Source organism: Cannabis sativa, chromosome 5 (genome assembly GCF_029168945.1).
Source record: "Cannabis sativa cultivar Pink pepper isolate KNU-18-1 chromosome 5, ASM2916894v1, whole genome shotgun sequence".
Classification (NCBI taxonomy): Eukaryota; Viridiplantae; Streptophyta; class Magnoliopsida; order Rosales; family Cannabaceae; genus Cannabis; species Cannabis sativa.
This window is the reverse complement of record NC_083605.1, coordinates 6,393,380-6,408,815: the sequence shown is the minus strand read 5'-3', so window position 1 is coordinate 6,408,815 and position 15,436 is coordinate 6,393,380. Positions and strand designations below refer to the sequence as shown.

General features: G+C 36.7%; 1 protein-coding gene across 4 annotated transcripts in view; it reads left to right on the top strand.

Annotated features, from left to right (window-relative positions):
* The window catches only part of LOC115716261 ((S)-coclaurine N-methyltransferase), a 36,988-nt gene extending 22,817 nt beyond the window's left edge, over positions 1-14,171 (top strand). For 3 of the 4 annotated variants that reach the window (XM_061115331.1, XM_030645019.2, XM_061115330.1), the window contains one exon: positions 13,820-14,171. In XM_061115331.1, coding sequence (XP_060971314.1) covers positions 13,820-14,012 — 193 coding nt within the window. In that variant the 3' untranslated portion in view covers positions 14,013-14,171. Of the gene's footprint in view, positions 1-3,641; positions 3,709-13,819 lie in introns of those variants that run through there. The other variant, XM_061115333.1, reaches the window with a different exon arrangement.
* Positions 14,172-15,436: the final 1,265 nt, after the last annotated feature.

The window sequence follows — 15,436 nt, the reverse complement described above, 5'->3', positions numbered from 1 at the left end:
CTATAGCATTGCGTACTACTGCTTCAACAGTTGTTGATCCACAGTGGTTTCTTGATAGTGGAGCTTCACACCATATAGTGTCCAATGCACAAAGTCTCACAGACAAAGTTGACTACAAAGGCAAAGGCAAACTTACTGTAGGTAATGGTGCTTCTCTTCCTATTTTTGTTATTGGCAATTCTTGCATTTTGTCATCTAAACCTTTTGTTAACGCGGATTTTCTTTAACCAAAATTTGAGTCTGAATGGTAAACTTGCACAAAAAAATAAAGACGGTAAAGAAAAGGAAAATATGAACACATAGGATTTTTTACGTGGTTTTGGCAGTTAAAATTCTACATAGTCCACGAGTCAATCTTATTAGATTTCTGATAGTTTTTCAGGGACTTTTTCTCTTATCATTTTTTATCCCCCCTTTTTTAGTCTAACTTGCCTCTATTTATAGTCACATAGTAGGCAGCTAATTAGAGGGTTGACTGATATTTATATAATGATTATCCCCTAAAATCATAGGGTCTGATTACATATCACGTTAAATAAATGCGGTTATTATTTGAATATCACACAGCTGTGAATAGCCCGCTTTTACTAGGTCAAAATAAACGTGTATTAAATACGCTGTAAACCGTATCATTTTGGAAGGTCTCGCTGGGAATAGAGCAAATAGCGAGCTAGAGCTTTATCATATTTCTTTCCAAGGTTGATAATGTAAATCTTATCGCTTTTACTATGGAAGCTTAATACCTGATCTGACAATCGCAGCTTTTGGTGAGGAGGTGATCTTTAGCATGAGCATATCTTCCTATGGCAAGGTGGCCACCTCGCTGTCAGTTGCTTCGGTTCACCCGTCTGACATACTTAGCTTGTATACTGTAAATTATACGCTAAGTGTTTTCACGGTTGTTATATCCTCTCCACGTAACAAGGTTAGTGCCTCGTCTTGTACACCTGAAGTTACATGGTTTCTCGTTAATGCACAAGGCGACAATTTGTATATCTTTATCTTCTAGAAGACTATTCTGTCACTCGAGTTATAAACACACTCTGTTAGTTATGTTTTTAACGAGTTATTCCTCTTCAAATGTAATTATAATTACATGTCTGGATTTATATTTTTCCCAGCTTGACATGTATCTTTCTCTGATGTGCTAGCCAAATTTCGGGTATAATCATTGCCCCTTAAAAAAAATTAATAAAAAAGTACTTTTTAATGATTACAAAGGGTATTTTTGTCATAATCCCTTTTGAAAAAATGCAAGTCCTCTGATTTTGGCAGTTTTGCGGTTTCGAGGTACATCAGCATTAAATAACTATCTTTTCCACTTCTACTTCGAATTCTGTCCATAGGATCAAAAATTTCTTTGATCCAACGAAACTGGTGTCAAGAGTATAAAGTAAGAAAAAGGAACCACCTTTGCACTATTTCCTCCATTTTAGAAATTTTGAGAAACTCTTAAGCTTCTTTGTTAGGAAATAGCATTGAGTTTTTGCATGCCATCCCTGTCCTTGATATTTTCTCTACGAGTTTTCTCCGACTTCATCTTCTCGAAGAGATCCTCATTGCATTCAAAAATTCGTAGGAAGAGTTGTCTATCGCCTCAAATCCTGACTTTGAACAGTAAGTAGCTTTTCTTCTTGATATCTTATATGCTTGTTATATTGCATTTCTGAGTTTAATTGCTGCATCATTTGTTTGTATCGTTGCCATCTCATTTGGTTTTAGTAATTTTTAGGGTTGAACTATATTTGGGTTAACATTAGGGTTCAAGCAATACGTAGGTTTTTTCAGAACCTTCAACTTACCATCATCAGGTTTGATAAAATTCTTTCCAGGGATTAGGATTGCTTTCTTCTTGCAGCAATGTCCCAACCTGGTTCAGAAATTTATCGTCCAGAAGATTTAGAATTTGAGTTTCCTACAGAATCAGTCGTCCCTTATAAACCCAACCCTTCAAAACCCACATCCGAATTAGAGTTAAATGATGCTAGGGTTAGGGAACATTTAGTAAGAGCCTATTAGGAAGATAATGCTAGTTGCCACAGGCGCTTCTTGCAAGAAATCACCGAAGGCAAACGTTGTTTCTTGCGAGATATAGCTTCGCCAGAACCTCCTAGTGTGTCCTTTATTCCTTTCGCTAAACCTTTATTTTTACCCAAAGTCACGATTGCTTTTGAACCAGGTGACTAGGACTTTGAAATAATGTCTCCCAAGCCACGTACATCAGAGACTCCCCAAGATCCTAGCGTCACCTTTGACACCGAGTTAATAGAATCGAAGGTGCGAACTATCTCAGGCTACATAGGTGATATACTGAAGACATATGGAATCGAACTAGGGTGACTATGCCAAGTTAGGTCAGTGCGAGAGGGTGAGTTTAGTTGTTACCCCTGCGCGTCTTACAGGCGAGACCCTTGAGGGAGCCAGTGGTGAGACCAGTATCAGTGGCTCGACTGGCATAGGTGCCTAGAGTCTCGAACACATTAGTGCAGGGGCCATACTCCCTCTTCGTGACTACTTTAAGAATTACATATACCACCTTGGGGTTGCCCCATTCCAACTGAATCCTATCTCTTACAGAATTCTTGCTAGTTTGAAGGTCTTGTATAAAATTATGAAATGGGAGTGCCCTACACCAGTAGATCTCTACTCTGTTAAGGCTGTTCCAGCGACAAAAAATGTCGCAGGGGGCTTTTATTATCTCAGTACACACTATAGCGAGTTTAAAATTATTGTAGACCTGCTAAACAAAGTATCTTTCAAAGACGACTTCTTTTGGACAACTGGCCTCTCCCCAATCGGCACAACCTCCTTCCGAAAAATACGTAAGTGATTGTTTTCTTTAGGCTCGGTTATATTGTTCCATGTCTTTCCATTCTATGTTTTGTGACCAAGGTTTTTATTTTTTATAGCCCTCTCAAAAAGATCCGTCCCTACTCCCGAGATGGTCAACCGGTACAAGCTCCTGCTGACCCTTCCTCATGGCCTTAGGTCGTGTGACTTTCTTCTAAACGAGGCCAATCTGAGATCCGTGGGCCTTCTTATTGACAAGGATTACACTTGTAATTATAAATTTCCCAAGTATTCTTCTTGGCAACAGGTTCCTGTTCTGAAGGAGGATAAAGCCTGAGATCGCATGGCTTGAGCACTATACCCTCAAAACACATACCCTTGGGAAGCCGGTGAAGGAGCATCCCGAGATAATCAATGTGGTTGGTCACCCACAATACTTAGGGCTGATCGTAACACATTAGTTACCTTCAAAGATAGCCGCCTTAATTTTTATATTTGGAATTCCCTTCTCATAGATTGTATTGCTCATAGATTTGATAGCTGGTACCCTAGATTCCACGTCCACATTACTGTAACAAGTCATATTATGGTATAGCCGAGCTATATGGTACCATGACAGATAGGGAAAGCCATATCGATGTGAGCTGGGATTTAGAGCCAATCGAACCCTTTGATATATTCAAGATTACAGGTTGTATGGATTTTAGTGGATACTACGGTCCTTCTACCCCTTCTTTTAGTGATAGCTTGCCTTCTAGTGGCTTTGGTAAATTCCTTAGGTGGAAAATCGTACTCCTCTTTTCCTTTTCATTTGCCTTTCAATAATTGTAACAATTCCTTTTGCCTTGCAGACATGCGTTTCGAGGATCTCATGGATCGGAAAGGGAAGAAAAGGGTAGCTGACTCAGGGGCCCCTGCAGAGGACGAGGTGGTGCCTTCTAAAAGGCCAAAGAAAACCACTACCTACAAAAAGAAGATAGTATCCAAGCCCATCAACCTCGAGATCTCTGAATCCGAGACCCATGAATGGGCTCCTCCTCCGGTTGATCCCAACACCAAAGCACCTCCTCCTGAAATAACTCATGCCTCTGCCTCCTCGAGCTAGGCCATTGAAGCTTTGTTGGCCACAGCAGGGAAGGCTGGTTCTGAATTTGCCTAGTTGTTTGGGTCTACCTGCTGGCGCCAACTCAAGGCTCTCCTTCCCCATGATGGGATCTAATTAATCTCGGGAATCCAGAAGATACGCTTTCGAGGAACTTGCACCATACCCTCATGGTAAGTTTGTTGTATTATTTTTCCTTTCCCTGTTTTTTATATTCATTTGCTCGTAATTCTCCAGGCTTCTTTCCTTTCTTTTACCTCCCATCATGAATCCTGGAGCGGCTCAAATACCTAGAGGGTGAGGTCTAAAAATCTCTAGCTCAACGCGAGGTCTTGACTCACCAATGGAACGACACTTAGCAGGAGAATATCCGTCTCAAACAGGAAGCTGAGAAGTTGAAGAAAAGTCTTGAAAAAGCCGAGAAGGCCACAAAGACCAAGATTGACGAGTGCAACGAACTTAAGAAGGCACTCGCAGAGAAAGAGGTCGAACTTAAAGAGAATGAGGTGGAACTCGAAGGGAAAGAGGTCGAAACCGTAAAGCGATGCAACAAGGTCGGCCTTCGTACCGTTTATCGAGCCTTGATGGCAAATCCTAACATGGTCACAAGCTTCTTGGAGGAAGACGAGAAGGAAGTTTTGGCTTATTGCGAGAAGGTCGGGATGGAGGAGGAAGAGGCTGAAGCAATGGTAGAAGAAGATACATCCAAGTCTCCTACTATGTAGGCTTGGTTTTTATATATCTCTTTCTTCATCATCGTTTTTTTTTGTAAGGTAATGGCCTTAGGACCGAGACAATGGTTTGCCCCTTGCGGTACCATTTTAAAGACAAATTTGCGAAGTTGGATGGCAAACTTTACTTTTTATTTTATCTTTTGATGCCTCGTACTTTTATGTTTGAACTTCAATATGGAGTCGTATGCTTGTGTTTCATTCACAAATTAAACAATCATATTTTGATCATGCACAAATTATTTTAGGGGTTTCCATCGCTCGCATATCTCTTTTGCGTTGAGTAGTTAATGGCCTACTTTACGCACGAGCTGTTCATCATCAACCATGTTCTCAATTCGCGAGCAGTCATTGATTCTGCCTCGCACTAGTCAGTTATGATCTGTTTCAAGCATACTTGAATATATTTTCAATGACCTTGAAACTTTGTATATATATTTTAGTTGCTTACACGGATAGAGTAATTCTTTATCCATGTGTTAGGTTTAAGTACTTTTCCCAAGACACCTTGATGTCTCGTTTAATACTTTCCTTTACTGCGAGCTTTTAGTATTCAGCTTCACGCGAGTTATGAGTTATATCTCATTTATAACTTTTGATTTCCCTTTCCCGTCAGATAGGTTTTTAATCAAAAATTACAGTTTTTTGATCCCTTTCTCGTCAGAAAGGTTTGATCAGGAAGTTATAACGATTCGACCCCTTTCTCGTCAAAAAGGTTTGGTCAGGAAGTTATAACAGTTTGACCCCTTTTTTGCCAAAAAGGTTTGGTCAAAAACCTTTATAAAATTCAAAAAAAAAAATTATTTTTAAAGTGGTGGGTTTGTATTATATCATGTATTTCTAGATAAATTCCGGTTAATCATACATATATGCCCCTCAAGTAATTTTAAGGGGTCATGTTTTATAATTACTTGTCGAAAGAGATGATTACTTTATTCACAACTGAAGTTCAAAATATTACCTCAGCAATGCGGTATAAAATCATTAATTTTCCATCGATTTAATCTCATAAGAACTTTCCCAGTTTAATTGTTTATTTTATCAATCTTCCAGAAGCATCTGGTTTTGATAAAATGGGTTTTGATGCTCAAGGTCAATCCCTAACATATTCCCACAATTATTTCGATATCCAGGATCAATCCTTGCCATTCCCCAGGTTCCAGGTGAATTGATCTTGGTTTCAGTCGTTTGTCCTAACTGCCACTGGTTGACGACCGACTTTTCTGTGTTGCAACTCTATATGGCAGCCATTGCGAGCCGGTATTTGAATACTTTGCAATACTTTTACGTAATTGCTTGACCAGACTTAATGCCCCTTGTCCCACTTTTCTTGCAACATGTTCTCCTCTAGAGATAAACGAAGTATTCTTTCCTCCTACAAAGGAAGGTTATGGTCCCTGGTCGCTTGGGTTACTGGGTAGATTGGGCTGGTCTTGGACATTTTTCTGCCCCCTTACATATTGCCAGAAGTGTCTGTTGGGTTTTGTGTCCTAAATAAAACCCATTACAATCTGATTAGTTATCAATTTGAGAGATTTGAAATGATTTATGTTAACATGTATTTTTCATGTTTATGGTTTAATATATATATATATTTAATATATGCACAAAATCAGTTAAGTCCAGAACATATATTTATTCACAATTACAGTATTGTCAACACAGTGGAATGTGATTGTGATTATATGATTCAAAAGACTAAGTCCCTGTTTCATCAGTATTTTGGATTTACACTGATGTCATAATCAGCGATAAAGTATACTTACACTTGGAGTAAGTGTTATGTTCTTTCCAGGACATTGGTAAAGTATACTAGTTTCGAATGTATGGAGTACACATTGGACTGGACCGATATTGAACTTGGTCAAGATATTATAAACTTACCGTTGTATCTTTGCAAGTCAATATCACTAGTTGATCTTAGATTAAAAGAATCTAAATCCAGATATGCTTAGGCTCAATCTCAGGAGTACTATTCATGTTCTTTGATTTATTAGTTAAGCCTACTTTTGGGTTAGGGTGATACGTATATTTTGGGAACATGATAGTATAACTGAGTGGGAGCGCTAAACATAAATATGGAATCTATAGCTTCTACTGGTGTATAGAAGTCAAGTGATGATTCCCTTCGAGCTTAGCTAAATAGAAGTAAATGGATGAGCTCTTGTTTCAGTGACTATATCTTAGATCACTAAAACATCATTTACAGGTAGCTAAGTGTTTTAAGGGGCCAAATACATTGAGGGGTGAAAAACGGTAAATTTATCCTATCTTGATGTAAATCATCTATATAGAGGATCTTTGATCACATTAAGATTATAACGATGGTTAAATGAGATAGCGTATCTATATCGTGGAACATATAGAACGCTCTATATAAGTCTGAGAGTGCAATTCCAAGTTCTAAGAGTGGATTCAACAAGGAATTAATAAGTTAGGGAATTTACTTCGTAAATTCCGTTCGGCTTATTGGAAGCTCAGTAATATAGATCCATGGTCCCCATTCTAGTTGAGACCATATTGCTTGTAAGACTTAATAATTGATTTATGATTAATCAATTATAATTCTAAAATTACACTATGTATAATTTGTGAATTTTCACTAAGTAGGGGTGAAATTGTAAAGAAAAGAGATTCTAGGTTTATTTATTAATTAAGAGACTTTATATGTCTAATTAATAACTATGTTAAATGACAATATTATTTAATAATCTATTTTCGTTATTAAATAATTAGTTTTGGCATTTAAATAGTTAGAATTGGAAAATTGACATTTTTGAGAAAATAGAAATAAAAAATTGTGAAAACTGCAAAATCCAAGTGAGGCCCATTAACACCATAGGCCGGCCACTTGTGCAAGCATTTTCCAATTATTATTTTCATTATTTTAATGCTAATTAATTACTAACCTAAACCTAGCAGTTGTCTATAAATAGAAAGTGATGGCTCACACCATATTAAGCAGTTAAGCAATTATTCAGTTATTCAGAAAACTGCCTTTTTCAGAAATTTGAGCCATCCCTTTTCTCTCTATAGCCGAACCCTATATCTCTTCTCTTCCTCTTTCAATTTCGAGATACCCTAGTGAAAAGAGTGGTGCCCACACACAGCAAGTGGTACCTCTATCATAGTTTGGAAGATCGTGAAGGATCCAAATCCAAGAGAAGGACATTCGGACTCAGATCTTGATAATACTCTGCAACAGAAAGGATATAAGGGTTAGAGATCTGAGTGGAAGGAGACATATTATTCCGCTGCAACCAATGTAAGGTTTTCTTAACTTTATATGTGTTTATTATCGTTTTAGAAAGTTCATATTTAGGATGTTAAATAACATACTTGTGAGTAGATTTAAGATCCTGGTAAAATAAATTCCAACAGTGTCCTCACGCTATGAGACCTTCTATATCATCTTTCAACTAACGATATTCTTCTATATTATGCCCAATACCTCCATGGTATTCACATCATTTAGTTAGGTCCCTTTTACGTCTCGCGTGCTTCATAGGCTTCGGTTCACTAAAAACGATCTCCTGTTCATGCGCGGTTCCTGAGTTCCATTAAGCTCAGTTTAGTTAGTATAAATGGGTACGTATTTGTCGTGTTTCTTCTATTTCTTATCTTTGGACGACCTCTTAGAGTCATCTTTCCTCTTTGACCCTGAAGCTTCCGACTCGAATTCTTCAATAGAATCGCATCCCAATTGTTTTCCCGGCTCCCCGACTTGATGCCTCCTGAACATATTCTCCAACTCGTCTATTCGCAAATGGATTGAATCCCTTTGCTTTGGACCAAGTTATTGACGAAGATCAAGTTTTTTCTGGTTCAAGCGTTCTCGTAGGTCCAATTGGCCATAAAGGCTGGCGGATCTTGCTCCACTCATAGACTGTATTTTGCCTTTTTGATCATCGCTGTGACGAGTATTCTCTTCTCCTTGCATTGATCGAATATGAGTTACCGTGCGCCTCATGGTAGCACTCGCCTCTTCACGTCCTGCTCTTCTTCCTAAGGTTTGGTTCGTCTCGTTCCTCCTATTGGGATTTGTGCAAGCTCCTTTCCTATGAGCTTGGAGAGAAGGTTGGCAATCCCTGAATGAGGACCCAGGCATCCCAGGCTGTTCCCTAGATGTCCCTTATTCCTGTGGGGAACTTCCGGTTTCTTGGTTCCTGGTTGATCATATGGCATCTCACCTTCAAGTTATCCCCCACCTTCCTCAGGTTGTCTCTCCTGAGCGTTCTGGGGATACTTTTGGGTTGCCTCTTGCCCCCTGGTTTGCGAGTTACGAGGTTTGCCTCGTGGTTCTCTTTCTCCATGGTCAGGTTGATTTTGGGAGCTATACCCCTATGCCGCCCTGGTTGTAGCTACCTCACGTTCTAATTCAGCATTACGCCAATTTGCTTCCTCCAATCGATGCCTGAGATGACAATTTTCTAATTCAAAGATTGATATGTACCTTATTGGATCATAGGCGCCATCCTCGTCAACTAGATTAAGAAGAGAGGACAGTTGCTTATCTTAGGCCCTTCAAGTCTGCTTCCCAAATCCTGGGTTTTCCCAGAGCTTGTGGCCTATTCAAATGATAGGTCATATGATCCTTGGGGACTCATTGGCTCTTTTCCAGGACGATGAGTGGCTCCTTCATAAGGATTATTTTCTTCATTGTCAGCCATAAGAAGAATATTATTTTTTATGTAAGGAGGATTTTGTTTGAGCTTTTTCACGAAATCTCTCAATGAAAGCACCAAACTGTTAACGTAGATCTTCGTTAATCAAAATCTGAGTCTGAATGGTAAACATTCACAAAAAAATAAAGACGGTAAAGAAAAGGAAAATATAAACACACATGATTTTTTACGTGGTTTTGCAGTTAAAATTCTACATAGTCCACGAGTCAATCTTATTAGATTTCTGATGGTTTTTCAGGGATTTTTTCTCTTATCATTTTTTCATCCCCTCTTTTTTAGTCTAACTTGCCTCTATTTATAGTCACATAGTAGGCAATTAATTACAGGGTTGACTGATATTTTTACAACGATTATCCCCTGAAATCATGGGGTCTGATTACATATCACGTTAAATAAATGCGGTTATTATTTGAATATCACACAACTGTGAATAGCCTGCTTTTACTGGGTCAAAATAAACGTGTATTAAATACGTTGTAAACCGTATCGTTTTGGAAGGTCTCGCTGGGAATAGAGCAAATAGCGAGCTGGAGCTTGTCATACTTCTTTCCAAGGTTGATAATGCAAATCTCTTCGCTTTTACTATGGAAACTTAATACCTTATCTGACAATTGCAGCTTTTAGTGACGAGGTGATCTTTAACATGAGCATGTCTTCCTATGGCGAGGTGGCCACCTCGCTGTCAGTTGCTTTGGTTCACCCCTCTGTCATACGTAGCTTGTATACTGTAAATTATACGCTAAGTGTTTTCACGGTTATTATATCCTCTCCACATAACAAGGTTAGTGCCTCGTCTTGTACACCTGAAGTTACATGATTTCTCGTTAATGCACAAGGCGACACTTTGTATATCTTTATCTCCCAGAAGACTATTTAGTCATCTGAGTTATAAAACACTCTATCAATTATGTTTTTAATGAGTTATTCCTCTTCAAATGTAATTATAATTATGTGTCTAGATTTATACTTTCCCAGCTTGACATGTGTTTTCCTCTGATGTGCTAGCCGAATTTCGGGTTAACACCTTTGTTCTTGACCAAAGTGTTGCATGTTCCTACAATTCAAAAAAATCTACTCAGTATATCTCAATTCATTCTTGACAATAATGTTGTAATCTTGTTTGATGCAAATGTCTGCTTTGTTATTGATAAGATTTCGAGGCAAGTCCTTTTGGAGGGAAGCCTTAATCAAGGACTCTACCAGCTTTCTTTACCATCTTCTCAGCATCATCAACATGTTGCCTCTGCTTTAGTCACTTATATTTTGCATACACCATTAGTGAATTTTAGTACCACTAAACCCTGTAATAAATCTACTTGTACTCCCAGTACTTCTTCTATTAATAACTATAAAGAATCCAATCGAATTGTTGTAATGCGGCACAATCGATTAGGACATCCCTCTTTTGTAATTCTTGGAAAAGTCTTACAAACAATGAATAAAAAGTTTTCTCAATCTGCCTTATCCTTTTGTGATGCTTGTCAATATGGTAAAAATCATCTTATGCATTTTAGTAGTTCATCTCTCGAAACTACTCAACCATTCCAACTTATACATTCAGACCTTTGGGGTCCTTCTCCATATCCTACACTTGAAGGATATCGATATTATATATTGTTTGTAGATGCCTTTACTAAATATAGTTGGATCTATCCTCTGAAAACCAAAATAGAAGCCTTTCCCACATTTCTGACCTATAAAACCTTTGTGGAAAAACAATTTGACACCAAGATTTAGGGCCTGCAAACAGACTGGGGGAGAATACAGAAAATTAGAACCTATGTTGCAAAAGTTAGGCATTCTCTTTAGACACCCTTGTCCACATACTCACCAGCAACAAGGAAGAGTTGAAAGAAAACATAGGCATGTCACTGAAATGGGGTTAACCATGTTGGCTCAAGCTAAGATGCCACTAAATTTTTGGTGGGATTCCTTTGTCTCTGCTGTATATCTAATCAATAGACTTCCCACCTTAGTCAATGCATACAAATCACCATTTGAGAGCCTCTATAACTCCATACCAGAATATAATTTTTTGAAAACATTTGGAAATGCATGTTTTCCTTTTCTCATGCCCTACAATCAACACAAGTTTCAGTTTAAAACATCTAAGTGTGTTTTTCTTGGATATAGTCCATTTCACAAAGGCTATAGGTGTCTTCATTCCTCTGGTAGAATTTACATTGCTAGAAATGTCAATTTCAATGAACATGAATTTCCATACTCCACTTTATTCTCATCCAAGCCAACTGTTTCCTCTTACAATAATAACCTTGCTCCTGCATATGTAATTCCCTCTATATTAGATTATATTGATATACCAAATATTCAGTTTGGTTCCATATCCCATAGCATAGCATATTCTCCACCAGATATTCCACATATCTCCTCCTCTTTTTCCAACATTGATCCCATTTCAGATGAAAATCATCTCTCTCAGTCTCCCATTGATAACTCAGCTTCCAATTCATCCTCTTCATCCAGTGAAACCATATTACTTGCTGTACACATACCTGTTCTTCCTCCCCTTTTGCCTCAGGGACACCCTATGCAAACCAGATCTAAATCTGGTGTCTATAAATCTAAGGTATATCTTGTTGCAGCTTCTAAACAGAAATTATATGAAGAACCAAAAATAGTAAAACAGGCCTTGAGTTTGCCTCATTGGAAGAAAGTAATGGACACTAAAAATGTTGCATTAAAGAGGAAAAAGGCATGGATACTTGTTCCTCCTACACTAGATATGAACATACTGTCAAATAAATGGGTGTATAGGACAAAGTACAATAAAGATGGATCACTTGACAAGTTTAAAGAAAGGTTAGTAGTGAGGGGTTTTGAACAAGCATAAGGTTTGGATTTCACCACGACTTTCAGTCCTGTCATAAAGGCTGCTACAATCAGATTGGTGTTTACTCTGGCAGTCACCTATGATTGAGATATCCAACAAATTGATGTCAACAATACTTTTCTAAATGGTGAGTTACAAGAAGAAGTGTTTATTCAACAACCCCTAGGCTATGAAGACCCTGAAAAAACCAGATTATGTGTGTAAATTAAATAAATCACTCCATGGTTTAAAACAAGCTCCTTGGGCCTGGTTTGATACTCTCAAGACCACTCTTATTAGTTGGGGTTTCAAAGCTTCTATCTTCGATACCTCTCTGTTTTTTCAATATCAGCAAGGATGTCTATTATTGGTTCTAGATTAATTAGATGATCTCTTAATCACAGGTGGAGATACAGCAGCCATATCAAGATTAATTGAAGCTCTAAACAACAAGTTTGCTCTCAAATCCCTTGGATCAGTAAGTTACTTTTTAGGATTTAAAGCTTACGAAAATTCTTCTGGTTTATATTTGACACAATCCATGTATGTTGCTGACTTATTGGATAGAACACAATTTGAAGATGCAAAAGAGTGTTCTACTCCCATGATTCTAGTCAACAATTTAGCTCTCAATGGCAGTCCACCATTTGAAAAACCAGAACTGTACAAAAGCACCATAGGAGCTCTTCAGTATTTGACTCTAACCATACCAGACCTTGCTTATTCAGTTAACAAGCTCAGTCAATACCTTAAAGCCCCAACTACTAATCACTAGAATGCCTACAAAAGAATTCTCAGATACATCAAAGGCACTCCTCACATTGGTCTTCATTTCAAACCCATTTACACTTGAAGCCTATTCGGATGCTGATTGGGCCTCTAGTTTGGATGATAGAAAATCTACCAGTGGATTCTACATTTTTCTAGGGGGTAATCTTATTAATTGGAGTTCCAGGAAACAAAAAGCAGTGGCTCGATCCAACACAGAGTTTGAGTATCAAGCCCTTGCTTCAGCAGCTACTGAACTAGTCTAGATGCACTCTTTACTCACTGAACTTGGCATCAAGTTGCACAAAACACCTCCAGTATTATGGTGTGACAATCACAGTGCTCAAGCCTTGGCCTTGAATCCAGTTTTTCATACAAGGACAAAGCATATAGAGCTCAATGTGCACTACCTCAGAAAGCAAGTTGTAGAGAACAAGCTTGAAATTTGCTACATCCCCACTCAAGATCAAACAGCAGACCTATTTACTAAGCCATTATCTTCTCCAAGGTTTCAGTTTTTATGTAACAAGCTGAATTTGGAACACTCCAAATACAGCTTAAGGGGGGGGGGGGGGAATAGTGAAGAGAAATATAGTTAGTTAGAGTTAGTTATTTTAGGTTTAGCTGTAGTGAGTTTGTTACACTTACAGTTGGTGTCAGCTACTCTAACTATTTTTCAGTTATATTGTAATCTTACTTTTCTGTCTATATATAATGAATATCAAGAGTTGTGTTAGTTAACACACAAGCTCATCTTCATTCTCTTTTCTTAACTATATGAGAAATGTTGAAGGCAACTAGGCATCATTACTGTTGAACATCTTATATTATTTCTACATATTTTAATTTAATAATTAATATAATAGCAAATACTCATTGTGTATCTAGTAACACGCAAAAAATTTTAGTGCAGTGAAGAGTGGCTAAAAAGAATGGATAAGAATGTAAGGTCGATAAAGCCAATAATGGAATCAACTTATGGAAAGGAGAATGCTGTTAAGTGGACTGTTTATTGGAGAACATTTTTCATTGCAATTGCTGAACTATTTGGATATAACAATGGTGAAGAGTGGATGGTTGCTCTTTTCATCTTCAAAAAGAAGTAAAAAAAAAAATCAATCCAACTTCTAAAGCCCCCCCTATGAGAAATAAAATGGGTGTTTGGAAAATAAATAGTGTTGAAGATAATTTTCGTGACATACTCAATATCTTGTCAAAAATTTGATGCTTCTCACTAATGATATAAACTATTTTATTTTGAAAAATAGTTAGTTGAACAACCCTATCAAAATGGTAAAGATGTGTAAGGTTGCAATTTTATGTTTGAGTATGATTGCTAGATAATTTGAACTTGATTATTATTTAAGAGTTAATTTAAAAATTGTTAAAATATGACAAAATCAACTATGAATTGATTTGAAGATGTCAAAAATTTAATCAAGAATATTAGTAAATTTACCCACATAAAGCGAGAGGGGCAGATGCCCCTGAAAAAAAATCTCAAAATAAAAATATATGTATATTTAATTAAGGTTTTTTTTTTTTCATTTTTACACTTTAAAGCAGGTTTTTTTTTTTTTTTTGCATTTTTACGGAATTCAACATAGAATCCCTATTGCAACTAGCGCTGTAACCTAAATCGCAACAAAAAATCGTATAGAAACTCTTATTGCAACTAGCGCTGCAACCACTTTAGAAACCCCATATACTTTTCTATATGGGGTAATTCCCCTTTAATTAATTATTTGTATATATTTTAAGGTAAAAGATGTTTTAAAGCTGATTGGTAATAGATTTTTTTTTGAGACATGATAAATTTCTCAAAATGTGGTAACAATCTCTCAAAATGTACCTGTCAATCTCCTAATGAATCAAAGTTCTATTTTTTTATTTCATATTTATTAATCTCTAAACAATTATATATATTTATATATATTAAGTTAAAATTACGTGTATGGCACACTTTATATTTGTAAGTAATTATTATAATTATTAAATATTATAATAAATAATATTATTTTGATGAAAATATGTTTGATATAAAAATCCTTAGAGAAATAATAATTTGAATAAAACTTAAATGAAAATACTATGTAATAAAGTTTTAAGAGAAAAAAATGTTAGCAAAATTTATTAAAATGATAAATTTGATGGTACTTAATGATTAGTGTAAACCAACAAGAATTCCAAAGTTGAGATAATAATTTGTCCCATTAACAATTGAGAATTAAAAATGATCTTCATTAAAATAACATGAACCAATATGAAATGAATTTAAGTATTAAGATGTTTTTTTTTTTTTTTGTTTTTTTTGGCTAAATCAACAATTGAGAATTAGGATGCACTCTGGTTGCACATTGGTGAATGTTTTAGATGAGGCAACTCGAGATCTTATTCTGGAAGTTGGTGTGATTCATTTTGATAAAAATCCAGTTGTTCTTAGGCCATTGACAATTGATCTTGACTCGGTTAGAATGATTAATTCTGTACCGGTTTGGATTCAGTTAAATGGGTTGGGTTTTGCAATATT